The sequence below is a fragment of the Bombus terrestris genome, chromosome 3, assembly GCF_910591885.1.
Source record: "Bombus terrestris chromosome 3, iyBomTerr1.2, whole genome shotgun sequence".
In the NCBI taxonomy this organism is placed as follows: domain Eukaryota; kingdom Metazoa; phylum Arthropoda; class Insecta; order Hymenoptera; family Apidae; genus Bombus; species Bombus terrestris.
The window spans coordinates 12,390,516-12,418,488 of record NC_063271.1 but is presented as its reverse complement, the minus strand read 5'-3'; the positions used below and the strand labels follow the sequence as shown (position 1 = coordinate 12,418,488).

Here is a 27,973-nt window from a genome sequence, read left to right as displayed (position 1 = left end):
AAATTTAACGTTTAAAGGTTGAAAAGCGGTGCAACGGTTGCAATGTTATGAAACACATATACAAAGGAAGAATATTAAAATTCTAAAATTGTCTTTTTACCTCAGTCTATAATTAAATATGTAGGTACATTTCTTAAGTATGTATATTTCTGCATATTATGTGTATTCTATATATTTTTACGCTTTTAAATTTCGCATAAAATGCAGTCTTCCGGCAAAAAAATCTGTAATATCTTAAAATCAATGCAAATTTTAAAAGATTCGATAAATCTTAGAAATTTGTGAAACGGCGCAAAACGGAGCACCGATTCTAAAAAACACTTATCAGAATTATACAAAGTTTTACGAACTCAACTCTAAACATAGCAGGAACCACAAAAGCCATCGAAAGTTCTTGACGTAATCTTCAATCTGAAGCTGAACTAGTTAAAAAATTTGATCCGATACTATATATATGTCTTTAATCACCGACGGATCAAATGTCAAATATTAACTGTAAAAGCAACGCATATATCAAATTCAAAGACCTTTCCTCAAAGAGATTTCCTCAAACACACTGTACGTGTCTCCACGAAATTACTGAGATCGTTTCCTTGCTCGAACACGGTTTGCCGCTTGAAATTGTCCACATGACATCATATTATGTCTATCCAGCTGACATCACGCGATGCGAAAATTATGCAGTGCAAACAGAAATTACGCTGATCTTTGGATGTACAAACCGTTTTGGCCGCGCTGTGAAAGCGAGGTGGGCTGACGACCGAAGGTGCCGTGACAGTTGGTACGAAAAACGGATTTCGCTGGTGGGTGATGGTCGCTTGGGCGCTCAGGGTGACTTCGTAAATTGCGCTAGCGATTCGATGGCGGTGATAACGCGCTATGCCAAGCACACGCAAATTGCAGATAGTGACGAGGATGGCGGGCAGCGCCAGCCCCAGAATCGCGTAAACAGCCCCGTAAAGCGCCGCCGCTAAACCCCACGAATCATTGCTAAAATCTGGCGCGCAGCAGCCCAGTCCTGGACTGTATCTGTGGTAACAATCAGCAGGTTGTGATCTTTAATTTTTTGTCATCCGTCTGTGTCGTTGTTCTGCTTGTTTTGGAGGGCCATTTAGATTTGGGCATTTAGGATGGGATAGTGATAATAGTAATACAAAACGTCTCGTGTAGCTGGTTTAAGCCATATGAAAATCGCGGGAGAAAAACATGATAAGTACAGGTTTGTTCCAAGCAGCGGTTTTTTCGTGTCTTTTAAGCGCGTCATTATCTTTTATCTTTTACCGCGTCATTTAAGGTATTCGAATATTATTAATACTATTAAACTAGGAAGAAAGAAATTATTTCATGCGATAAAAATTTAAAGAATACGGAATCTGTTTTAACTTTCCAGTCGTAATATGTGCATTATGTTCCGATCGTTCGACGGTGAAACTACCTTTCTTTTTGCAGGATCTTGAGCAATTTTAAAATGAATCTAATTAATCCTAACCTTGACACAGTAACGAGCGCAAATAACGCGGATGAAATATTGCTTCGAATAAAGAAATCGAAACTCTATTAGGACTGCATTCAACATTCATCACGCAAAGACTGGCTGGAAAAAAACTATCTCCAATTTCTTAATGCTACTAACAAAACTTAGCATCCTTTATGTAAAAAAGAAATGAACGAAGACCCATATAGTTACAAAAGATACATTGAAAATCGAATAAATTGAACAAATCGAACATCGGTGCTCTCTTGTACGGTGATTTATCAACTAATAATATTAATGACCTGACAAGTTACAAGATACAGGCTTTCTATAAATTTACAATGTTAAGAGAAATATCGTAATCTATTGACTTTGTAAAGTTTACATACAGTGACTACAACAAGTACTAACTTGCACATTTTACTTTCAAATGAAACTTTTTGTGGTCAAATTTTATACTTTATTTTCATTGTATCAAATTTTTATCGTCATGTGAAGATACTACCAAATGGTATGAAATTTAATATATTCGGGTCTAATTAATTAGTATGTAAATATTATAATAAACACACTGGTGTATCGATACCATTTTTAGCCACTGTATAGAACTTTCTCTGTTTTATTATGCGATCGCCGTAATTTGTCGGCACAGATAACTTGCAACTTGTAATTAGTATATTAATTTCATTAATAACATTAGTTGAATCGTGTAAGAGGATCCAGATTTCGACCAGTTGTCAAACAACAAACGAACCTGTAAGGCGGTACCAGACCCCAGAAGGGCAGCACGCATAAGAACAGAGCCCCTGTCCAAGATGCAGCTAGACCAACCGCAACGCGTCGTGGTGATACTAATGCGGCGTAATGTAGCGGTGCAGCGATCGCGTAATATCTGCACAAAGAATCCCCGCCATTATAGTGTTCAATCGTCGCAACTTTGATTATCAAATTCCGGAAAGGAAATTCCTTAACGACGTTCGAAATCGAATCTTTTTATGGCCCTGTCTCCCATTTCAGACGATCGCTCTTAAATGATCATCCTGGAATCGTTGGAATGTAACGTGCATGAATGAATAATGAAAAAGTAGGTGGCTGAGTCGAGACCGGGAAGGAAAGGTCACGCCACTGTCGAAAAGGAATGCGACAGTTTAAATTCGTATGGGCCATGAATAAAATATCGAACGCGTTCGATCGGTCAGAAATCCAGCTAGCCACGATATTTTCAAGTGGAAGAACTACGCGTGTCTCCTTGTATTTTTATCCTTAACCTTTCGCCATTGCGAATTTCTACCTTTGCCTCCCGAACGTGACAAATATTTGTATGTGAACATGTGACTTCAGATCACGTGCAATTCCTTCCTCTTCTAAGTTATATTAAAGTGGTTAAGGATGTTGTTATAATTACACTAACGGTTAAAAGTGTCCGGATATTTGCTTGTTTTATCCGATTGATTATTATATTCGAAGTAAAGTAATAAAAGTTATGACTTGCATCTCGTCAATTCGGATATATTAGTTGTTGAACTATTGGAAAAGCTAGAGTGATTTGTTGTTTATACTGAGGGCACGCTATTCATAGAGTATCAAAAAGGAAATTAAAATGTGTCGAATGTTCGTGATAAATTCTTTTATTGTTTATAACCGTGTATCGAATCCTGTAACCACCGTATTAAATCTATTCATGAAATGTTCCTCGCGTAATTTAAGAACATCGTCTCTTGTAACCTCGACATTTTTATTACGTACTAACAACTTTGCTGACGCTGATAGCAGGGTAAAGTGACACGATAAAACGTCCCGTACCATGTTCATTATCGATGAACGAGACGCGACGAGATATTATAACATTTACACGTTCCTACGATATGTAATTTGAAGGGGCATCGGCCCTTCTCTCCCTCTGGAATCCTAGATATGAACAGCAATGACGGTATGCCGAAGGGTTTCTGATTGAATCGAAGATCTGGTGTTGGTTGACGGCCAAAGAGATATCGGGGCTGAATGCTGGGTGCCTCTATTGACATCTTACGTTGAAAAGCTTGGCAGCTTTGTGCTACGTAAGGCTCGTTGAACGTCACCGTGGCACCGAATCGAACTCGATTTTTGTATCGCTTACTATGGGAGAACCAGGGATTTCCAATTCGATGGCCTCCCCGCTTTATGGATGAAGATACACAGATGCTTTTCGAATGCTGATTGATGCGATGCAACGAATTGATTTATTAAATATGTGTATTTGTTGAATATTGTATCCGTTAAGTAACATTTAATTATGGCAATGTGTCAGAATATATCCTCTACATTATCGCGATATAATCTATTGAACATTTGAATTTGTAATCTTTATTCGCTTATTGTAAAAGTTATTTTAATTTCATTATTATTGTTCTTTTTACATAACATCTTATTGTGTCTCTAACACGGTTAAATAAAATTAAAATTTGGCACAAACAAAAGTGGACAAATGAAAGATAATATTTTTCCACAATATGGGATTGAAAAATATCATTTTTGTACTTTGAAGTGCTATAAATATAGAACAGCTTTCAAAATTTTATCGAAAATGTTTGTATGAAATTCCTACTACATATAAACCGGATATGAGTCAGAGTATCAGAAATTCACCAAAAAATTCGACGATAAAAGAATTCGATTTCGAATACGAGTTTAATAAAGATAGAACATTTTGAAGGCAGAAAAAGAGTATGTAAAAGGCTTACCTGTCACAGTTCAATCCAGTGACAGTCCAAAGGGCGACTGGATGTAAAAGAGTCAAAAGAAAACCATGTAAGACACACCAGGTGCCGGCGATTGGCCAGGAACCAGTAGTAAAGATCAGTAATATCAGGCACACAGCCGCCTCCACTGCACCCAAGTGTATCAGCAACAAAGTATTGGCGGTTTGTTGCTGCTGCGTCTACGGACATCAGTTAACTTGTTAAATAAACTTTCCTATGGCGATCAAAAGTTCCTGTACACCGTGCAATCTTAATTTCCAGCTGGGATCTTGTAATTTAAACTTCTCGCTGTTTGCACGCGATCCCTCTGCCTCGTTCTTAAACGTTACTTCTCGCCGACTTCTTTACACCCTACTGTACAAAACAACTACGAATGGATAAAAGATAAATTTACACATCGTTGATTTTATTTTAGTATTTATGTATTAAACAATCTATCAGCTATTAAACTTTTCTAATTGAATTGGAAAATATTAATCGTAAAAGTCGAATATAAAAGTTAATCAAGAAAGTGTTATCGACATATACAAATGCCTGTAAATTATTTTATCTTATTTTTAGCATATAAAACACAAAATATAGAATACAGAATACGTAATATTGAAAAAGAGAAAATCATATCAAATATATTAGAATATCTAATATAGGAAGAATTTTGCAGAATATATAATACAGAAAGAATGTTCGAATGTGTCGAAAATCCAATACTCTTTTACATTGATATTTCTACGTCAAACATCAGTAAAACTATAATTTCATAAGCAACGAACTTTTATCTAATCCCTTTATTAAATTCGTAGGCGATCGAAGATATACTTTCCAATAGCAAAGGTATTTTATTTGCCATATACCGGACGTATTTACGGGAAACAATATAGCAAGTCTGACAAGGAGCCTCACAAAGCAAAGGAGCGCATTTTATGCGACCTAGTTCGCTGGCTGCCATTCGACGTGTCCACCTTCGATATTATATCGAAAAGCATGCGATCTTTTCTAACCACTGCGCAACCTTGTGTTGTTCAAACTGCCATGGTCAGCCAGTGGCACCCACTGAAATGGATCGCGTAAAAGCACAAGGCTATTTCCAGCGTGGCCACTTTCCTTCCGCGGGTTTCATTCCTTCGTTGAGAAATATGTCATACTTGCGAAAGGAGTGGCTCTCTTTCTCTATCCAAAAGGAAACTGCTTTAAAAGACGGGATTAGCCACCATCTCGCGTTGCTCGAAGCTCACGCAAGATCTCTCTATCGAAACCTCTCAACTCCGTATTAATTTCTACAATGTGCGAGAGAAATTTTATAATGTAAAAAAAGATCTTAGAAAACTCTGCAAAGGCATGAAGCCTACAACCGTTTTATATCCTTTCATAATTTTGAAATAATAAGTTTTACCACACGATGACAATATTCGCTGGTCGAGATCAGGATTTGAAACTAATTTTCTTCTGTAATTTTGTATCGAACGATTGCTACTTGATGTTTTATATATTTTTCAGTGATACAAATTAAAACAGATCAACAAACAAAATTAAATCATATCTCTTGGAAAAATATACGTTATGTGTGTACGTATCCTAAATTGCAACAAATTTTCTGCTGTTAGATCATACTTTAATACTAATGATTCTTTTATAAAGGGTAACTTAACAAATTTTAGTCAGACATCCGTGATTACTGGTCCGTAATGAATCTTTAATTATTACTAGATTTAAGGATTCTTAATTACTAGGATTACGAAAAGTTTACCGAAACGAGTAGCAGATTCCGCAATGTCTTGGCTCTTTGGCAAAATTAATTAAACGCTTATTCGCACTAACGTTTGCGAGGGGTCTATAACAATAGTGACCCCTAACTGGATCAAGACGCATTCAAACATAGTAGATAGCGCGCAATCAGTTTAACAACTCAACATGTATTCCCAACCGATACCCATAATTGCTTCGATTCTATTCGGAAGTTGCCAATTCATTAAGGATCCAGACACTTTTCTAATTCAATCAGAAATTCATCGACTCTTTACCTAAACATGATTCCAACGTTTATTAAGGCTGAAAGCTAATGACTTTTCATCGATTTATCGTCCAGCTTTTCATACGCTATCAAACTTCATTGTATGTCTCCTGTCGCCGATAACACGGCCATCGAAGAAGACTGATAGCCTGAATAATTCCTGCAGTGTCAGTGATCTATTGTCTGCAAACAACCATCCTTTCACCCGTTAAGAATATTCCCAGTTGGAAATACTATACAAATTTAAATTCTTCGATTCCTTAAACGATGCAACCTAGCTAATTTAATTATTCTTCTATGTTTCTCTAACAATTTTTGTTATACATGAATAAATTGACAGCATAAAATACAATTTTTCTAATATCTATACGAATTTTCTCTTTCTAGGAAAGTCAAGTTCGAAAAGCCTATTCTAATTCACAATAGATTTCAATAAATTTTGGTAATTAATTTACAGATCGTTTATCATTTGAACCAAGGAAATATTGTTTATCTAGTCAATTTCTTTCTTCGAAAAGAATTAAAATTTACAATTGACATAGTACATCGAACCAATTAATAATAATAAAAATATAATTTCTCGATACACGCTGTCAATCACGTGTCGACGAATTATCCATCAGTCAGAACAGCTATTTACCTGTTTGCCCAGTCCAAGAACCACGAGTAACACAAAACCATTGAGAATAAGACCCAGAGCAGAAACGAAGACGAGAGGCACGCCGAAGGCCCAAGGGACCATTCCTCTTCCCACGCGTGATTTATTCGTCCTCGAAGATGGTTAGCTCCGAGAAGTGGAAGCGGATCTCGGCGATCGTTGTTGCTCAGGTGTCGAACCTTTGTTTAACGATCCACGGCATCATGATGGTGGATGCATCTCAAACATCTGCAACGGCCACATATAGATAAATTCATCGAAATAACCGAATTATAGCACGTTAATTTCATATGGCTGCCACTCGAGCCGGTTTCGAACATGAACAATAACGATTTAGTTATCGTAAATGGCTAATGTTATATCTGTGCAGGGTGGTAATTTTAGTGGGGAAAGTCGAAACCGAATCGGGTATGATATTACCGAACGACGTGCGCAAATGCGCATCAACTTTTTGGAACTAATTTCGAGGCTAATGGTAATTATTCGATGCTTTGTTTGATGTTGAAATTGCGATTGCGTTTTGCTCGTATTGTTTCTGCAGGATACAGGAACAACATGTGCAACATGTTATCATCAATCAACGATGTTTGCGCGTATGAAACGATATTGAATATGCTGGTCTTCTTCGATTGAGAATCTTTATAAACGATTCTTAGAATCGTATTAATTTCAAATGTAAAGTACGGTAGAAGCTCGATTATACCAGAATACTGATTGACAAAACGACCGATCATCGGCGCATTGTTTAATAGAAAATTTAAGGGTCGTACCTTGTAAGAATGATTGCTAAACAAGAATAGAAAGTGAAAGAAATTATTACATTATTATTCGAAAGTTTCCGCTCCTGTTTAATATTTCTAAAACATCCAAGATAAATGATCTTCTCTCATGTGAAAATAAAATGACTCGATTAAATATGAACAATGCGTATCATGATTAGCGCGGATAATCAACGTTCTACTGTATTATGACATCTGAAGAGAATTTCGTACAGAAGTCAAAACGTGTTTTACAACTGTTATCATTCTTACCACGACGTCGTATCGATTCATAAACTAGGTATCGGTTTGGTCAAGGTCGTTACATCAGGACACGAAAGGTCATCGGTTGTGTGGTAAGGTTCTCGATTCACCGCCAAATATGTCAATTAGCGATGCTCGTTACCACGGAGATATATTGAATAATACATCAGTTGTTGTAGAAACGAATATAGTAACGATTCACTTCCGATTAACATGGAATATTGCATTTTAATCCGGATCGTTACGTTCGAACAGTATAATGAAATAGGATACGGGACGTCGTGTACCACTTGGAATTCTCGATAGAATAACGTGAAAACTTAATAGCATATCGAGTTGTAATATCAAGTTTGGGAAATACGAATCAAAGTTTAAATAGCAAAATATAGAAAAAGATCACGAAATTTCTATGAATTCGTTGGTTGCAAACCCTGGAGGTTCAGGTTCGAGGAAAGGAGCAGCTGCTTCTTGTACTCTCACTAGTTTTCCTCTTCTCAGAGATCTTTCATCTTACAAATGAAAATTCAATTCAATTTAGAGTATTCTATGTTTACTCTTAAAATTTACTTTTAACTTTAAATTGGAAAATTCAAATTTACGTTAAAAAGATCCAATTGTGGTTTAAATAAAAAAAATTCTAGTCCTAATTCGTAGGCATTAGTTCGCGTAATCATATCGTATTAAGCGTATATACATACAGATTGTCGCATCACGTGTACAATATTTTTGAATCTTTGATAACGCTTCAATTTTAAACCATCGTGAAGTATCATCGTTAGCGTTTCAAACTAATGGAATTAGAAATAGAGCCGCTAATAACGGTTTGTCAAAGCGTAGGACTAACAAGTTTTAAGGCTGTCAGGACAGGGATGGGGAGCACGTGAATAACATGGTACAAACACGCTCGATCTACAGTATGATAAGTGCTACTAGTGAAAATTACAACTGACGGCTCAAGGTAATGCAAATGCCGGCTAATCCGCTAATGTCTCCTCTCTGAACGACGCAAGTAAGACACGTTCGCGATAAATCCTGTCAATTGAAAACATTATTTTGTACACACCTCGTGTCGACATTCGTTCAAACAGTTTTTATTTAAACTTTTGATTACAAAACAAATATATCTAGCATTATATTTGAAATAATACAGTTTAAATCTATTCGGCTAATTTTATACTTCGAAAAGAAATTTTATAGAAAAAACTTACGAACGTAAATAAACGTAATTGTGTAATTACAGAGTAATCGTAGGATAATTACTCATCTCAAACGACGGTCTACAATTGTTAAAATTTCTATAGAAAATAAAAATTTAACATCATCTGTTTACTTAAACAGAAACATTTTTGATTACAAGCTGGCGTTAAATAATCGGTTCGTATTAATCCAAATTTTTGCACATCGGATCGCATTAGTCCAAATCGAACCACGAGATTACAAAAGTTCAAACGAAACCATGCATCACTAGATAAGAAATATAAAATAAACGTACAAATTTGAACAAAAATACTTACGAGTATAAATGTGTATGGTTTCTGGAAAGCTTGATACAGAATCAGATTTTATAGAACACAGTCAATCACGTAGGACGATTGTTTGACAGACTGTGAGTGAGATATGCGTGATATAGGGAGGCGAATGAAGAACAACGAGACGGAACGAGAACAGATTTCATTGAATTATATATATAATGATGCGTTCCCCTTGTGAATATTGTTTTCCAGATCACGAGCAGCTAGTCGACAGTATAATTTGGTTATACCACCATTCAAGCAGTTCCATTATCGACCATTAGCCGGTTTCAACCTTTATACCGAGACAACTCACGGTACTGTCTACTTCAATCGTTTAGTTCCTTGTTTCAGCAGTCTCGATATTTAATGTACTATATTCGCGCAGAAAGTGGATAAACATATTCAGTCGTCTACGTGCATGTAAAGAATCGTGTGTTGTGAGGTCATTATTATTAACGTTCAAAAGTTTCTTAATTAATGAGAAAACCAGTGAAAATACGGTAAAAATTCGTGTAAAATTAAATTACCATTGGAATCTTTTATTTAAAGCTTACGATATTTATCGATAATGGAACCTTATGCATTTTACAAATTATGGAACTTGAATTTTCTATTGAAGATATACAAGATTTATCGATACTTAGGCTTTATATATTGGGTTGCCCGGAAAGTTTGTCCCGATTTTTAAGGAATTTTTAAGGACACGAAAGATTATATTGAAAAGTTTTTCGTCAGAAGCCTGAGAGGTTCTGGAAGGATGAAATATTTAAGTTGCATGAAAGATGGAGAACGGTTGTGGGACAAAATGGCACCTATATTATTCAATAAATGCATATCGAATCGAAATGTAAATCGGAACGAATTTTTCGGGCGATCCAATATTTTAGGAACTTGCATAGTGGTAAATATGGAAATTTACGCGCTGTTCATTTCTAAAAATCGAAATTTATGGAATTGAAAATCCTGTAGACCGTTCGTGATAAGAATCGATCAATTAAATAAATGAAGTGAGTTAATGTAAATTAATTACGTTGAAAGAATCCGTGATAACGATTTCATCTAACGATTGAACTCATAATTAGATAGTCGGGTTTGAATGTTTTATAGAAACATAAAGTGCTTATTAAATTTGTCTCTCGCTAATGTTCCCGTCTCGCCATCGTGTTAGCAATTATTTACTATACTTTCAGCCATTTCGATTCTTATACCATAAAATATTACTCCATTTTTACGGAATTCTGTCCGACTGTTTGCTTAAATAAAATAACGCGCACTAATATGGGTCACTTTTAAAATATGCAATAAAATTATGAGTCTCAAAGAGATCAATTTGTCAACGATAAACGGAATCTTAAACGCCGGATTTACGAGAAAATCCGCGAAAAGCTGTGAAGTCACGCGACATTAATCGCCTTTCGTTTTCGTATTCAACATTTCCCTCGCAAAGTAACGCCGTTCCTTTCGTGGAATTGGAAAATCGAGATTTTCATACGAACGAGCGAACAGTGAAAAGAGGTGCGCCTGAAAAAGACTTCTCTTCCATTTTTCGATATTCGTCCACCGCTTTGACTTTCTTTCAGTAGCAATAGTAGGAATTTCTTATTTTTTCTTTTCATTAAAAATACATAAAGTCAAAAAAAACAGCATACGTTTAAAATAATCGTCAAAAAAATTCCACGTAGCATGAAATTTTTTAGATTCCAGCGTTAGGTTAATATTAAACGTTTTTTTACGATTCTCCATTAAGAGTCTGCTTCAAGCTAGTTTTTTGATAAGGTAGGATACAACGATAAAATTCACAGTTTCGCGAAATTACACAAGACGCGTTCGTATCGGAGATTTTCTTGGTCGATGTGAATTAAAGGAATTCGATTTCCATAAAATTGACTGTGTTAATAAGAGGTATACGCAAAGTGCTCAAAGCAGAAACGAATGATGCGTTTGCCTCGTTTTGCGATTCTATTGACGAAAGCTCGTTAATGCTTCTCGCACAGTATAAATATCTTGCTGTGCTTTCAGTCAGAGAATGAGAAAACAGAGATATAAACGCAGCGAACGTTTCCATTTTAATGGACCATCTATAATATTGTAATGCACGGAGTTCTTAGCAATTTGAAGCTAATTTTTCCCGTTGGAAGTTAATTTATCTTAAAAATATGAAAATATAAAGAAGTCGTTTCTTTCATAACGTCTGAAGTAACAATCGTTGTTACATATTTCTATATCCTTATCCTTTGATACTGTTTATTCGATATATCAATGTTACTGATAAATAATTTATTAGATAATACAGGCGCCCTTTGATTCACAAAAAGGATTAAGAATCCGTGAATTAGAGAAATTCATACCAAAGTAATAAATATCATTACTTTTGCAAAATTTAATTCCATTATTTAATTCATTTAAATTTAGTTCACTTCGTATTTTCAAGATCCCGAAATTGTTAGAGAAAAGTTAATATCCTCTGTTAACATTCTAGTGATAGTAATAGTTACAAAAAAATACAAAACAAATATCCAGAAAAATTGTATGTCATTGTTAAATTTTTAGATTTAAACATTAGATTCAACTAAAATCGAACATACGATAAACACTTATTATTCAAGTTATAGTACCACGCCAGAATAATTTACTTATAATTCTCAATGAGAATTGATTGCAAAATTCTTCCAAATAAAAAAAAAATTCTTAAATTTCAAATATGTACTGTATATTGTATAATGAATGTACGTACATTTCGTATAAGTTAATACATGTTGAAGAAGTTCGATTAATTTGTTAATCGGTATAAATAATGGACTAGAATGAACTATGTATATTAATGTACATGTGGGATAGTGTGACATCAGGGAAGGACGTGGCGGCGTGAGGGGTGATTGTTTATTAACGTTGTTAAGATATGTTAACGTTGTCAAATAATGTTGTGAGCGTTACCAAGGGATGTTAGAGAAAAGTGAGCGTGGAAAACGTTATAACGAGAGTTGAGAGAGTTAGAGTTGAATTTATCGTTGTCGAGTGAAGATCCTTGTGTTGTACTATCGTAGAAGCAGTGAGTAACAAATACGTGAAATGGGAAATTATATTCGATTTCGTATGAGAGCGAACGATATTGTATTAATCATACTGTTACCTACAAACTAATAATATAACATTCCTACATACATATGCAATAATATACAATGGACAATGCTTATCGATAAAATCTGTATGTTACAACGAAAACATATGCTATAAACAGACGCTGAGGAATACAATCAATCGGGATAGCTAGGAAAATATTGTTTCTGCCTGTCATGTATATTGTTTATGATTTTTATTATCATTAGTATAAGTTGTACGAGAACTTTCATGACTGACTATATATCACTTGACCTGAAGTCTGAAGAAGACAAACGAAATTGAAAACAAAATGATATAATACACGACGCAAATGATTAAATTGTTGTATTTGATACTGACTTCGCATTAGAACATAATCCTGCAATGGATTATTCCTGAATATGTAATATGTATATGCATACATGTTTCAACATATGCTAGAACGAACAGATGCTATAACAGGGTTCTAGAAGCAATTACATACATACGTTCGTTCCTGCACATACACACACGCAAACCCATGTGCCACTGTACTACATTCTCCAACCATTAAAATCTCAATATCATATTTCGTCGATTATGCTATTCCACGTGTTACAAATATCGAGTCACTTCAAATTTGTCGAAAACAATTATAATCGGAGATTAGGGAAGACAAATAAGAGCACGATAACGTTGCTCGTTGAAAGTTTTCTCATTGAAGCTTCTTTTCACCCCGCGGTAAGCCAGCGAGCAGAAACCAGAGGAACGAAAGTGAAGCTACGCTACATGGTAACCACCACACATAACGAGGAATCCGAGTTTGCGAATATACAGGATATAATTTCGAAACTACTGCCAGCTACGTTTCCTTCCGACGAATTTCCCAGCGTTAGGCTTTCATCTGTTTGTTCGGAAACTAAGGGAAAGTTTAGAAATAAACCATGGGATAGAGACTCGTTTCGAATAGAACGTGGACAAATTTTTGGGGATTTTCTGCAGACAATGATTACAATTCCCTTCTCCAGTAGCTGTTATCCGTGGACTAGGATATTATGAGGTCAAATAAAATAGGAAGAGAAATAGATTTTTGTTGATCCACAATCAGGGTGAATTGGTATGTGAGCATGGGATTTTGAAGAAACAGAAATGTTTTTTTTTAGTAATATCAACATGCGTTCGATATTAAATATAGTATAATAAGTATAAATATTTACATTTATAATTAATATAGAATTTTAATGAAATTAAATAGAATTATAATTAAATATAGAATAATATTAAATATAAATGAATTTCTGCTTTTTATTTGAATTGAAAAGTTCTTCCACAGCGTAACTTTATATGTTCCGAGGAATCTAAAAGTTACAATTGACAGAAAAAATTAAGCAAAGCACATCTAAAAGAATTATAATCACGATCATATCTTTTCATGTAGGTAACTGCACTTTTCATCAATTTTTCTGCACATTTTTGGTAAACGAGCATTAGTTTCTGATCCATTAGAACGTAATGTCACTCAGAATATTGCGTTCCTCTTGCATTCTTTTTCAAATAACAATTTCATGTTGCATCATTTTCGAAGAGAATTTCATATCGTACAATTTACGAAACGCAGAGACTCGTTGAAAAATGCAATATCGGTAAACAGAATATTATCCACTGCTGCTGCCATGTGTATGACAAAACAAATTGAAGCACTAGGTGACGAAATAACAATTTACATTTGAAACCGATATCCAATGTCATTTTATTTTATTTTATTTTATTTGTATTACCATTCAACGCAAAATTCACATCGATACGTTTATGTCGATAAATCGTTTTTAACAAATATTTAACTAATATTTAAATTACAAAAATAATATAATACTTCAGATACATTATAATAAAGAGAACCGTTTCAAATAATTTTGCTGTTATAAACTTATATTTAACGCACATTAACCGTGAACCATTACTTAACAAGTGACGAAATACTTTATAAAACAATTAAACTAATTTAAAAAGCTGCAGAAAGGTTGAGAGAAGTATTTATCGGCTAGAAAAATTTTCTTTCAAATTCAATCGATTCATGTTATCAGCATCGAACAAATATTTCCTAAAGCGAGAACAGCGGCCCATACGCTCCAGTGGCACCTTCCTATCGATCTTCCACGACGTTCCACCACCTTCGATTACACCCTTTCGTCTCGCCGTGCAAAGTGTTTTGCGCAACAAGTACTCTAACGATAAATGACACTCGACCAGGGTTTTGAGTATTCCAATAAGACTTTCCACGTTCTCCCAAGAGAGCGAAACTCCCTTCAACCGCCACTCTTCAACCTTTTCCGCTCGACTAACAAAGTAAACGGCTGTACCGTCGATTTCCTATGGCGATTTTACTTGACAAATCGGTTTAGTTAAAAGTCTGAAAAAAACTAAAAAGATTTACAAGAATCGTCTTTTCAAGATAACCCTGTACCGTTAGGGCATTGATGGATTTTCCCCATGTCTTCACCATTTGCTAAAATAAGAGCAAAATTGAAATTTAACCGATTGTAACAGGCATGAGTAATTTATGTTAATAATAATTAAGAATTTCCAGTATTTGCAGTAAAATAAAACCTATCTTCGTTACGTTATCCCTTCTTTGCAAAGTACATCGAAAGAAACGAATTTCTACTATTTAATAGTAGACGAAAAATGTATCTTTCGAGAAATTGATTTCATAAATTCGTTCAGATATCGTTAATAGCTTGTAAATCGTCTCACGGGCCACAGATTGGCCATAGTTTGCAGCAAGGACATGAAGCCTCGGTGAGAACGAGCCAAATCCTGTTACGAAGCAGCGTTCCACTTTATTAGCCGGCACGGGGACGTCGATCGAACGGAAAATGGCAGAATGCAGCGAGTTATTGCACATCTGCTCGTATGGTGTCCCTTAAAATTCTGAAATGGAAACTGATCGAATAGGCAGATGCGCGTCCTATTGAAATATGCATGACGACGTAAACTGTTGCCAGCTTGGAATTCATCCGCCCTCCTATCGCATATCGTTACATATTCCACGCCTCTGCAAAATTGATGAAATTTCAAAGTCTCGTTATGCACGTGTAAACTCGAATGACCACGAAAATGTAGCCTACGACCGGCTACCAAGGTTATTTTAGGTATGCAGTTTTAACACAGCTAATTATTGAAATCGTAAATGGCTGTGAAGCTTGTGAAAAGTTACAGTTTGCCAAATGTCCTGCCGGACAAATTGTAAAGCACAAAGTAAAATAAAATAAAAGTTATAGATTAGGGGGCATGGAATAAGTTTTTTTTTATTTATTTATTTATATTCTCAATTTGTCCAATTTGGACATTTGGAAGAATTTTTTAGCCGTCATGGAATAAGTGACCTTTTGTTTAGGCGAAAATTTAGGGGAGACCTACCGCCTAAAATTTTGAACGAGGTTGACCCTTTAAACCTCGAACGACGCTTTCATTCTTGACTGTCCTCCAACGAGTAGTCATCTGAGTCGTGTGCTTCCGTTTAGGATTGAGAATATCGACATGTATCATGGGCTATAGGATGGTTTATTGATTTATGTTTGTGAATGAGGGTGGAAACAACGGTGAAGCTTTAAGAGACGAACTGAGATGAATATAACATGAATGTGTTGAGAAAGTGATAGAGTAAATTTGGTTTGAAAAGGTGAGTAGGATTTAACATGCAAATCTACTGTAATGATAATACTATAGCGTTTTAAATGCGTGATTAGTGTAGTAAACGCTATTTAACCAATAAATTCTGCATGATTTTCATCTTCTCTACATAATCAGTTACTCAAATTAAGTGCTCACAGAGAACATAGGATTAATAAATCTTTCAACTTGTCGTATCGTATAACAAAGTTTTATCATCTGCATCGTCTTATCCATGCGACAGGCCGTGAGAGCTCGCCCGATATTTTGAGTAGTTTACGTATAATTACACATTAAGTAGCTATTCACGAGTTTCAATTTAAACTCACGATGGAACTATATAAAGTAAAAGCACCCTATTAATAATACATTAACAGCCCCGCCAGAGATCTCCTTCCAATTCAATTTGACTCCCGAAGACGATCTTTTCTATATTTATATAATTCGCTTAAATAAAACAAAAGAGAAATGGAAAGAAAGAAAAACAAGCGAATACTATTATAAAAGTAGTAGGACGGAAAACAAATTCTTGTTGTTGAAAACTGTGTAAATAAGTGAGGTGGATTACACGTGTAGGTTGTTTGATAAGAAACGGGTGTATGAATTTGTAATAGTCAGTTGTATTAAAATCAGTATAAGTACAAGAGATAGTATTAGGTCATCCAATAAGTTCGTGCCGACCTTTGTGTATACATTTCATATTTTAAAGAAAAACAAGAGAACTTTTATCGAGACGGAATAGTGAAAAATGGGAAGAAGTTGTACAACGAGAGGGGGATTACATTTTTTCATGAAACTGAAAGGTATGTAAACAATCTTAACATATATAACCGTTCGAAAAACGGCACAAACTTATGGGATGACCTAATATATTCTAAATAATCGTCGCTCGCTCGATGCTATTATGCCGATCGCAGAAAGGATAACCATAATAATCTAGGGATCACGTTGATACATTTATATCAACGGACGTTACCACAAAAAGTTAACCTTCTTCTGTAACTGCAGCTGAAGATTACAAGAGATGACAATAACAATCTGTTCCGAGTTCGTTTGCCTCTAGATTTTGTAAACCAAAACAATCATTAGTATTAAAGGCACAATAATACGAGTCTCTCCCGGGTTCGAATTTTGCGTTGACTTTTTCTACGTTCAAGTGCCGCTACATAAGTTACAACTATACTGCGGATTTTGATGTATTTATAGAAATACATTTGAAGATGCAGAATCACGCAGAATGTACATATTATGAAAGCATACGTTAAATATCCAAAGTGTTTTCTACGATACTTGACAGGTAATATAATTTTCTATTGAAATTCCACTATTTACATAATATTCTGAAAAATTTGTATGAAAATCCACGGTTTGATACGACTGATTCGAAAAACCGAATAGATAAATAAACAGTGAATTTATTTAAAAAAAAAAAAAAGGAAAACACACCGCATTATTTTCTGTGACTAATAATGTACAAATGGAAGGATCGGAAAAAACCAGAATTTCCCTCGATATACTTGGCAATAGGCAATGAAAGCATCGTTCATTTATATCTATTTTATACCCATTTTTCGTTGTTCACTTTGTCGCCAGTCAAATCTATTTGCCAGTCCTTGAATTCGTCCCGTAACGACAGCACGTGATTAATCGCGATCGAACGAACAGACTGGAGTGAAAAAATATCAGGAGAAGGAGGAGAGCAGACCCTCGCGTGTATGAACGATGAGATTCTTGTACGAAGTTAGCGGAGTAAAAAAGGGGGGAGAAAGGAAAAACAGAATAAACGGCAAACGAGGGTCGAGCTGGCATTATTAAGGATCGTGCACGCAACTCGCGTGATCGTGACGAAGAAGGGATGAGTTAACGCGAGGAATCCCAGTGTAATGCAAAGGAATAGACAGCACGAGTCTTTTCATCAAACAATTTACATCAATACACGAAAATGGAACGCGTCAGCGGTAAATACGAAATTCCTAATACATCGTTCGTAACTCGTAACCCAGAAATTGGTATCGGGAGCGTGACATACACGCAATGTGACCCTGAATACCTACGAGACGATTCGAGATAAGCTCCATGAATAGCATGCTAATAAGAAGGTTGACGTAGTTGGAATCTCTCGCAATCAGATGTAATCGTGTAGGTTGGGATTTATTTCCAGGTGATTGTTGTGTTGCGTTATTTTGATCTTTCTTTTACGATACTGAGTACATTGTGAATGTAATTTGTGAGATTTTATTTGTGCAATAGTTTACGAACTAAAAATGACCAAAGAGTGATGGAATTGATGCAATGGACGAAGATTAATCATAATATGCAACGTTTTGGAAAAACCTGAGCTAATTTTTGTAGTAAAATAGAAAAGACAAACGGCACATTTTCGTGAATTTTCATGAGTTGGTAAAGATAATAGAAAAATTTCGATGTTTATTTGCATAACTTTCTATGATAAGAAAAATCTCGTTCTTTACAGGACGTTGATTTACATAAACGTTCTGTACACAACTCCACTTAATTTAATTTAAATTAAACCCACTTTCTGTGTACTATTTTATTACAATCTTCGAAATAAATTTATTCTTCAACTTTTAACAAAAGATAAGCGTATAAATCGTAAGCAATGCGTATAAATCAAATTTCATTTCTCTAAAAAGAAAAAAAGAAGAAGACCTCGAGACCTAAAATAATACGTTCAGTTGTAAAAAAGACTAAGACCTGTCGATGTCAAATGGGTCAAAAAAATTAATAATTTCTTGTTTTAAATTGATCTACATTTTTTTATTCGTTCCGCCACTCTTCTAACTAACCGACGACGTGCGTATACATTATACGTAGGTAGAAAAATTTGACAAATGTCCAGCTGGACAAATTGTAAAGTACAAATTAAATAATAAAAAAACATTATACGTACATGTTTGTGCGTACTATTCAAGATTCGTGGCAAGATCATCGGAATCTGAGAAAGTTGGCCGGATGAAATGGTGAGAAGAAAGGTCAAAGACCAATCCGAGGAGAAGCAAGATACACGTGCACCGACGTGGAAAATGTCTCCCCTTCCGACTCCTACAATATTATCTCTTAAAGTGATGTTCTCCTCCCGAAATTCAGAGATAGACCGAAAACCACGACGTACAACGTATTTTCAATAAAAATAGATCAAAATTCGAAAAGCCGCGCTTCATCGTGTCGTCCTGTGAGGCGATTTTTATTAGCGAATTTCTGGTGGACCGCCAACATGCTGAAAAATCCAAATCAAATTCAAAATCCAACGAATGACAAAGGTTTCCGTTGCTCGTAAACGCGACGCAATTAACGAAATGGAAGTTCAATCGGAAAAAAAATTATCAGTTGAGATTAAATTAACGTCGAAAAAGCTTCATAACGTAATATTCCGTTGTGGAAATTTGTTGAGGCAACTCAATTGGTAATGAAGTTTAAAGTTACAGAGTGTCATTAATGTTGAATTAGTGCGGAAACCTTTGAGTTGACAGAAGCTACTGATGTAGTAATTGTAGTTATAGAAGTTTCAGATCGGTATACATAACTAGCTTAAAATAAGTATTCGGGACGTATTTCCCCTCGTTTTCTCCTTCTAGAGAATCATTTGAAACATAGAGTGTCTTGAATCGATGATATAACCGATAAGAAGAAAATAATTCTAATTAAAAGATAAATCGAGGAACATAGAATAAAATATTTTCACGCGACACCCTCTTATTTTTTTAAAAAAAAAGTGGCTTTAGACGTTAATCTCGAATATTTGTACATACTTTAACCCTCTTGCGATCCTTGAATCTTTTACGTCACAATCTCGATTTCATTTTAACCGAGAAAAGAAATTTTAATGTTTTAGGAGACCTTTAGTGTAAGATTGAGGAAGAAAATTACGAGATATATTTAGAATGAATTTTCTCAGAAAACAAAATCTCGTGCGAGAACGCTTTATTCGTAACATAATGTAATATAATATAATATAGTGACTTTATTTATTTGATAGATTTATTCACAGTGATGAGACAGGAAGCTATGATTATTTAATTAATGTTACTTTCTAATGTAGTAATGTAATACAACTAAAACAATTAAAATTGGTACAACTAATTAACTTCTGAGTGATAATTCATAACTCGCAAGTGACTACTCGCGACTCGTGACTAACTCCTATCTCATAATCTACTCCAACCCATGATCTACCACAAGACAATACCCTTTCATCAACATACATCAACATGAATCAAATATGCTATAAACTCTTATAATTCAAGTTACAGTACCACGCCAAAGTAATTTACTTATAATTCTCAATAAGAATTGATTGTAAAAAGTCTACCAAATAAAAAAAAAAAATGATCTACTACAACTGACTAACTCTCTCCACCAAAACATCCTTTTCTATCAGTTTTAGTATTCCTACCACGGACACGTGTTTCGTAACTGTCGTTGATCTTTTTTCAAGTAGCTATTCAGGTACCTACGTGACAAGGATGTCACGTAAACTTGAGGCTTAGATGATAAAAACAAGAAGGTTGAGCCGTAACACAACTATTAACTTTTCTTTACCGAAGTTTATTATGAATTCAATAATTACAATTGAATATACACTGATGCGTATGCATAAATTATGTACGCGAGTGGTCTAACGGTAAAAGATGTTGACTATTCTAAAGATAAAGAGGATAAGTCGCAGGAATACGAGGCTGTCCGCCTCTTCTGCCAGCGAGTTATGCTCGCAAAGGAGCAGACAGAAAGGGAGTGAAAAAGAAACTCTCGCCCTTGTAGGATAACGCGCTGGAGGGGGATGGCGGTCAGGCGGCCTAGAGCCGCTTCATCGCCGTCCCAACGGACCGCGACTAAAAGGAGGGATGGCGCTAAGGGCAATGCCCCCCTCTCTAGCGCCAAACTCAACAGTTAGGGGAATTTTTAGGACTGGCTCGGTCGAGAGGACGGTGGAGGGGGGGGGGGGTACAACGGAAAGATAATTCGTAAGAGATTCCCGAAGCACTCCTGTCACACGCGTAGGATGATCATCGTGGAGTTTTAGTCGGTAAGAGTTCGACTCTGCTGTTGCCGATTATTAGCAGCAGCGAGTGTCCATGAGGATTTCTCCACGTGAAAAAAAAAAGATAGAGAATAAGTGAAGTTCAGTGACAATGCTGTGTCTGAGGAAAGCCAGTGATGAGTGTGTCTAGTACACGGGACCATCGGATTTGTTGATGACAATTTTGGTTAGGAAAGTGAGGGCAGTAGACATTGCTTCTGATCGGATAATAAGAAGGTTGGTGGAATAGGAAGGGTCTTAGCCGTCCCTGATAGAAAGTTGTTAGTGGGAAGCATCATACGTGAGAAAAACCAATTTTCCCGTATTTTCCCGATGTAGACAATAAATTTAAGGAGCACTTGAAACAAAAGATACTTGTTTGATCTGAAGGACCTTAACTATAAAAATCCTAAGATTTATGGTGGGTCCTTAAGACTATTGAGGGCACGCAGTAAGGATGTGTAGACATCTGGATGCCATCTTGCCTGCGGTGTGTGGCCTGGTTTCTGATGTGGATTGAGATTTGGTTGATGTTACAAGGACGACGGCGATTCAGACTACGAGGTAGACAGGATACCCTTAACGCAATCGCCCTTCGCCCGTGTCATCAAGTTCGTCCTGGCGACAACGGCATTATCCGACTCCAAGGACCAAAATGTTCGACAGTTCACGAAGAGACGCAATCGCGAGGAAGCGCGTCAACAGCAGTCGTAAATTCCTGTTACGATTATACAATCGACATCACGAAATGATCGATCCCCTGTTTCATTTAGAATAATATAGGTGGTTGAATTGACTATAACACTGAGGTAACAGGTTACAATTCACACTTTATTCCAACAACTTGTAGATAAGATAATTACACTCAGTGCGTATAGATATAAGTTAAATAGGTGATTGATCTAAGGATGGAAACCCGGTTAAAAGATGCTGATTGTTCTAAAGATGGAAAATCAGTCCAAAGATGTTGACTGATCTAAGAACGTAAAAGCAGTGAAGTTCGGTGACGATGATGTGGCAGAAGAAAGCTAGTGATGGGTGTGTCTAGCGCACAGGACCATCGGATTTGTTGATGAAAGTTTTGGTTAGGAAAGTGAGGGCAATAGTCATTGCTTCTGATTGAATAAGAAAAAGGTTGGTGGGCAAGGAAGGTTTCTAGCCGCCCCCGATAGGAAGTTGCTAGCAGGAGACCTCGAAAGTGAGAAAAACCAACTTTCCCGTATTTTCCCGATGTAGACAATAAATTTAAGGAGCACTTGAAACAAAAGGTCTTGTTTGGTCTGAAGGACCTTAACTATAAAAATCCTAAGATTTATGGTGGGTCCTTAAGACTATTGAGGGTACGCAATAAGGGTGTGTAGACATCTGGCTGCCATCTTGCCCGCGACGTGGGGCCTGGTTAATGTAGAGAGATATCGGACGAAATTCTACCAAATGTCCAAATTGGACAAATTGAGAATGAAAAGAATTAAATAAAAAAAAAAAAAAATCGACGTAACAGTAGGTATCATGCCTGTCGATCAAGTCCATTCAATTATACCAAGTATTACACGACACTTTTGTATGTATACAATGAACATTATGGACTAAAGTAAACCGATTATAGCGTGTAAATTAGGATGCAACAGAGACGAGGACAAAAATCGTACGAACATGTATTCGTAAGTAGGTATTTCACATCCTTTAATTTGGCTTGCGGTAAAAACCATTGTCCACACGTGGCCATGCATTCTAATCGCGATCCTCCGGTTCCATCGAGCAATGTAATTAGCTGGGAAAATTCAAGCCATTAACGTATCGTCGTAAAAAAAGCTGCTGAAGATAGGAAAAAGGGAATAATCTTGCTGGAAGTGACGAGCGAAGAGATAGAGAGGGTAATAGAGCCGAGAAGCGTTGGAATTGTTCGAACGAACATCCTCTTAAGTAGCCATTTAAAGTCCGCATTCTGACCACGTGAAATCTCTTTGGTGACTCTCTTGCTCGTCGAAATTTTGTCGCGTTAAAACGGTCACGTTGTGCCAACAACGGTGAAATATTACCACTTCCGAGTCCCGGCGAGCTTAGGATGGAATACTATACCGTGGACTAAGTAACTGTGCTTAAATTACACCACGCTAGTTGCTACAAAATGGAAAACTTTCGTCGTAATATTCTTAAGAGGCAATCGCGACACGTACCAGGGTAAATTGTGCCTTTGGTAAACTCAGTGGACTATTGGTCTGTGTTCTCTTGACAGACATCCTGCTGCGAAACAACTACTGCTCACTATGTGCTTTTGAGTGGGCTTTTCAATAACACATTCTTGGAAAGATGCGTGACAGATCCTGAATCGAGGATATGGCATATGTCGTTTTGTCAGCCAATGAATATTATTTTCTATGGGAGATCTGTTTTTTCTCTACCTTTGTATTTTGCTTTCCTTCTTCTGTTCTCTTTTTCGTAACCAATGATGTTTGGTATATGTCTAAACTACGTCTACACTATACAGGACAAGCTACAGATCTGTGTATTCTCTATGAAAAAAGATATTAAGGCACTTAGATCAGAGTTTCTTTTCTTTCAATTATTTAATTTGTACTTTATAATTTGTCCAGCTGGACATTTGGTAAATTTTTCTATCTTTATTGCTAAATAACATGTGGATGGCTAGCGGGATACCATCTTCGAGTTTGTCTATTTTATTTCTTTAGTGAGATCAGTGGGCTGTTTTCTTTTTAGTCTTTTTTTATATGGGGTTTACTGGTTTTAGCAGCCAGCTGGTTTGTATGTGTTGCCATTCTTCCCTTTTTTTTTTTTTTTTTTTTTAGTATCTGTCGATTGACCGTTGATCAGATCAAAGATTTACCATCCAAACCGGTTGGCTGCTGAAACGAGCAAAACTCTCATAAAAGGAAGACTAAAGGGGAAACACCCACTGACTTCACTAAAGAAATAAAATGGTATCCCGCTGGGGGTAGCCATCCACTTGTTAATTAGCAATAAAGCTAGAAAAATTTACCGAATATCCATTAAGACAAATTGTACAGTACAAATTAAATAAAAAAAAGATCAAAGGTTGGTCAAAAGGATATTTCAACTTTAATCTTGTACAATTTATCGAAAATTCACCGAATGTCCAGCTGGACAAATTGTAAAGTACAAATTAAGTAATAAAAAAAAAACTTATCTTATATATGAGAAACAAAGATAGACAACTAGTACTTTTACACTCACGTTCTCAGATCTAAATATTTATTATATTTACTTGAAACTAAGCACTTTCAGATATCAGTATTCTAACACGCACTGTCATAACGTGTGACTAAACGTTAAAAATATTGATTTCCATAAAAAGTTCATGACCGTGATATTCGCGATGGACCAATATATTAAGAAAATGTTCATAGCATATACACCCACACATTTAAGATGGTTTCCATTTCATTTTGAATTTATCTTATTTTGCTTGAAAGGAAAAATGTTTCCCGACAAAAAAATTAAGAATATTCTTGTTTATACGTAAACAGTAATTTCAACTGTATATCGATATTTTCTATATAAAAATATGTACGTATATAAATTTTTATTACAAAGCAGAGAGGAAAATACGAGTAAATAAATGCGTAGAATTATAAGGAATTAAAGAAAACGCGGTGGAAGCATTACATAACTGACGCACAAAGACGGATGCGCGTAAAAAGACAGAGCAAAATAAGAAAAGGAAATATAATAAAATGAACGATGATAGCTCTTTTCTCTCTCTTTCTTTATATCAACCGATATCGACACTATATTCAATAGTCGAAGTAAGGGCTATTGACTTTTATGCTATTTCAGAGTATCTTCAAAGAAAAATTGGTCAGATCACTTATGTACGTTCATTGTATGTAGTTATCTTATATTTTATTTTACTTTTGCTTTTGTGTACAGATGTTTTTATTGAAATCGAAACGGGATTTTCAGCATATTAGCAAAAATAAATTCCTCCAGCTATGATCACTATAAATTTATACTACGTATAACATAAATATCTGTAGTACCAGCGTTAACATTTAACCAAATTTTTCACATTTCTTCATTTTCTCTATCTTCACTGAAAAAAAAAAGCTGTAACCATGTCTATTTTTACATAGATCTACAACTGACCTATATCTGTTATGTACGTACATCGACGTAAGCAAAAGAATACAATCGATGTAACCGCAGGGTCGACACGGTGCGCAATTACCGTGGAATCCGGAAATTTTAATTAAATCGACACGGAAATCGTTGGTGAAACGAATATTCTAACAACTCGGTAAAAGTAATTTTCTCTCGATAGCAGATAGACGGTACATTTCTGTGAGTGAAAATCATCGTTAACATTTAACGTGTATTATAACATGTAACGTGTAATTAAGTGCTTGAAGATTTCTATTAATAAGATAAAATATAATAAGCATAAATGAAAGAAGCACAAAAATTGTTAACATATTTTTGTTTAACTGAAAAGATATTACGATTGATCGCGAATAATTTGTTATACGTGGTGATGTGGTAACGAGAAAAATTTTAAATGAACTGTCCTCGATGACAAGCCTTATCAATAACAGCTCTCGTGAAAACCGACGCTTTTTATCTCCGTACAAATTTCTGTTCATATGGCTCTGAATTTGTTACAACCCACGTACTTTTTATTTTTACTTTTAATCGCCATAAGAGCTCGTAATGATAAAAATAGCATGTTTCAACAGGAAAATGAAACTGATAAGTCTTCCTTTATACATATTATAGGAAGATTTATCAGTATTATATATATATATATATATATATATCTGTTTTTATTAAAGTCCTTTTTCTTCCATCGAACTTTTCGCTGGTAAAATAACGTTTGAACTTTAACGATTTACAACTTCTAAAGAACAAACCTTTTACAATAGTTCCGCAATTGATACTCTGGAGCACGGAAGGGTTGAAGGTTACTCTATGTCTACATATAAATTAAAAAAATTAACTTTTCGCATGTCTTCCTGTCCTCAGTCCCATTTTTAATTAAAAGTGAAGTTAAAAATGAATTGAAATTATAGAGGAGCAGCTTTAAAATCCAGTATATTGGCAACTAATCTTGTACATGAACACGCAAAGAAAAACTCAAATCCGAACAAAGTTTATAATTAACAATACAAATATGGACTAATCAGAAATAAATAACGACGAATTGAAAATCACTTATGCGCTAGAATTATTCACATCGCATGCTTGCACGTGAAGTTCAATTAATAGCTCAATGAGTATAAATCATCCTTCTAAAGTTCTTTTTTTTTCCTTTTTTTTTTTATTATTTAATTTGTACTTTACAATTTGTCTAGCTGGACATTTGATAAATTGCTTCTAACGTTTCGTAAAAATTCCGGTTATCAAGTTGACACGATTCGTTCGCTCGGCGTTTTATTTGCTTCGTTTGTTTAATGTTTAGCGAAACAATGAAAGAGAAAAAAAATAAGAGAAGAAAGTATGAATCTGAATAAAAGTATCGATAATTGCGATTGTTAAAACAAAACCAACAGGGTGGAAATGGATTACGTAAGAAATAAAGTTCAATTAATATAGCTCGTCGATTAAATTTACTTTTATTGAATTGGCAGAGGAATATTTAAGCGCGTATCAAACGTGTTCGACCTGGTAACCTTTTGGCCGATTTCGTGACGTTGCTCCTCCAATAACAAATGACCGAAAGTTATCAAATCAGAAAGGCAAATTGCCAGTTGATAAGAAAACTCCACTTATCTCTGTGAACGTCGATACATAATCTTTTTTGAGGAGAAATAAAATCCACCACCTGACGATTGAATTTCCATATACAGTGGTTCACCAGAATATTCAAACACCTGCCACAGAAGTATTTTATGGATACGTTACGTGCATTACACGAGAGTTTTTCAGATTTCCTCGGCACTGTAATGAGTACGAAACACAACTATAATGGAAATTTACCGAATGTCCAGCTGGACAAATTGTAAAGGACAAATTAAATAATAAAAAAAAATAAACTATAATGGTAAAATTTGAAACCAGTCCGAAGGAGTACAAAGTTACAAGACGTTTATTGCAAACAGGCCTTTAGAGTACTATAGCCCTTAGCAAACACAAGAATAACATTTGCATAATTTTAACCAAAAAATAATTGCTGATAACTCTGGCAGTTGAATGCAACTTTAAAATGAAGAAAAAAGTAAAAACAAATGTTTGCAAGGTATGCTTCTAATAAATATCTTGTACATACAACTCCCATATACATTGCCAGATTCATTCGGAGTTTTGCCAATGTAATGAAGCTAATCGTTATGATACTAATTTTTTTCTTTTTTTTTTTTTAATTATTTAATTTGTACTTTACAATTTGTCAAGCTGGACATTTGATAAATTTTTCTAACTTAATTACTAAATGATATGTGGATGGCTACTCGCAGCAGGATACCATCCTCGAGTTTGACTATTATGGTGCTAATGAAATTTCAAAATGTTTTGTATAATATATGCATAAAAGGTTCCTAGTTTCTAGGAGTGTTCGAATAGTCACTGGTGTATATACATACGTTCACATGTCATATCTTATCATCCAGTTTCTACATTTACTATATCTTTATTTTTGTCAATATTAAAAAGTCAATATTAACTTTATTGACTTTTCACAGTACGAAATACATATAAATGAAATTTCATCTGTTATTTATGTATTCGTATCAGCTGAGTATGTTTAATCGCTCCACTTATGCCTTTTGTTGTTATATTAATTAGCTTATTAACGGGTTA

General features: G+C 35.2%; 1 protein-coding gene across 5 annotated transcripts in view; it reads right to left on the bottom strand.

Moving 5' to 3' along the window:
• Nucleotides 1-27,973, bottom strand: part of LOC100642839 (beta-3 adrenergic receptor) — a 77,035-nt gene that overhangs the window by 9,084 nt on the left and 39,978 nt on the right. For 2 of the 5 annotated variants that reach the window (XM_003394634.4, XM_048404533.1), the window contains exons 1-5: nt 9,415-9,564; nt 6,861-7,106; nt 4,195-4,391; nt 2,229-2,366; nt 723-1,029 (exon numbers count right to left, since the gene is read on the bottom strand). In XM_003394634.4, coding sequence (XP_003394682.2) covers nt 723-1,029; nt 2,229-2,366; nt 4,195-4,391; nt 6,861-6,962 — 744 coding nt within the window. In that variant the 5' untranslated portion in view covers nt 6,963-7,106; nt 9,415-9,564. Of the gene's footprint in view, nt 1-722; nt 1,030-2,228; nt 2,367-4,194; nt 4,392-6,860; nt 7,107-9,414; nt 9,565-27,973 lie in introns of those variants that run through there. The other 3 variants (XM_012321118.3, XM_048404531.1, XM_048404532.1) reach the window with 2 other exon arrangements.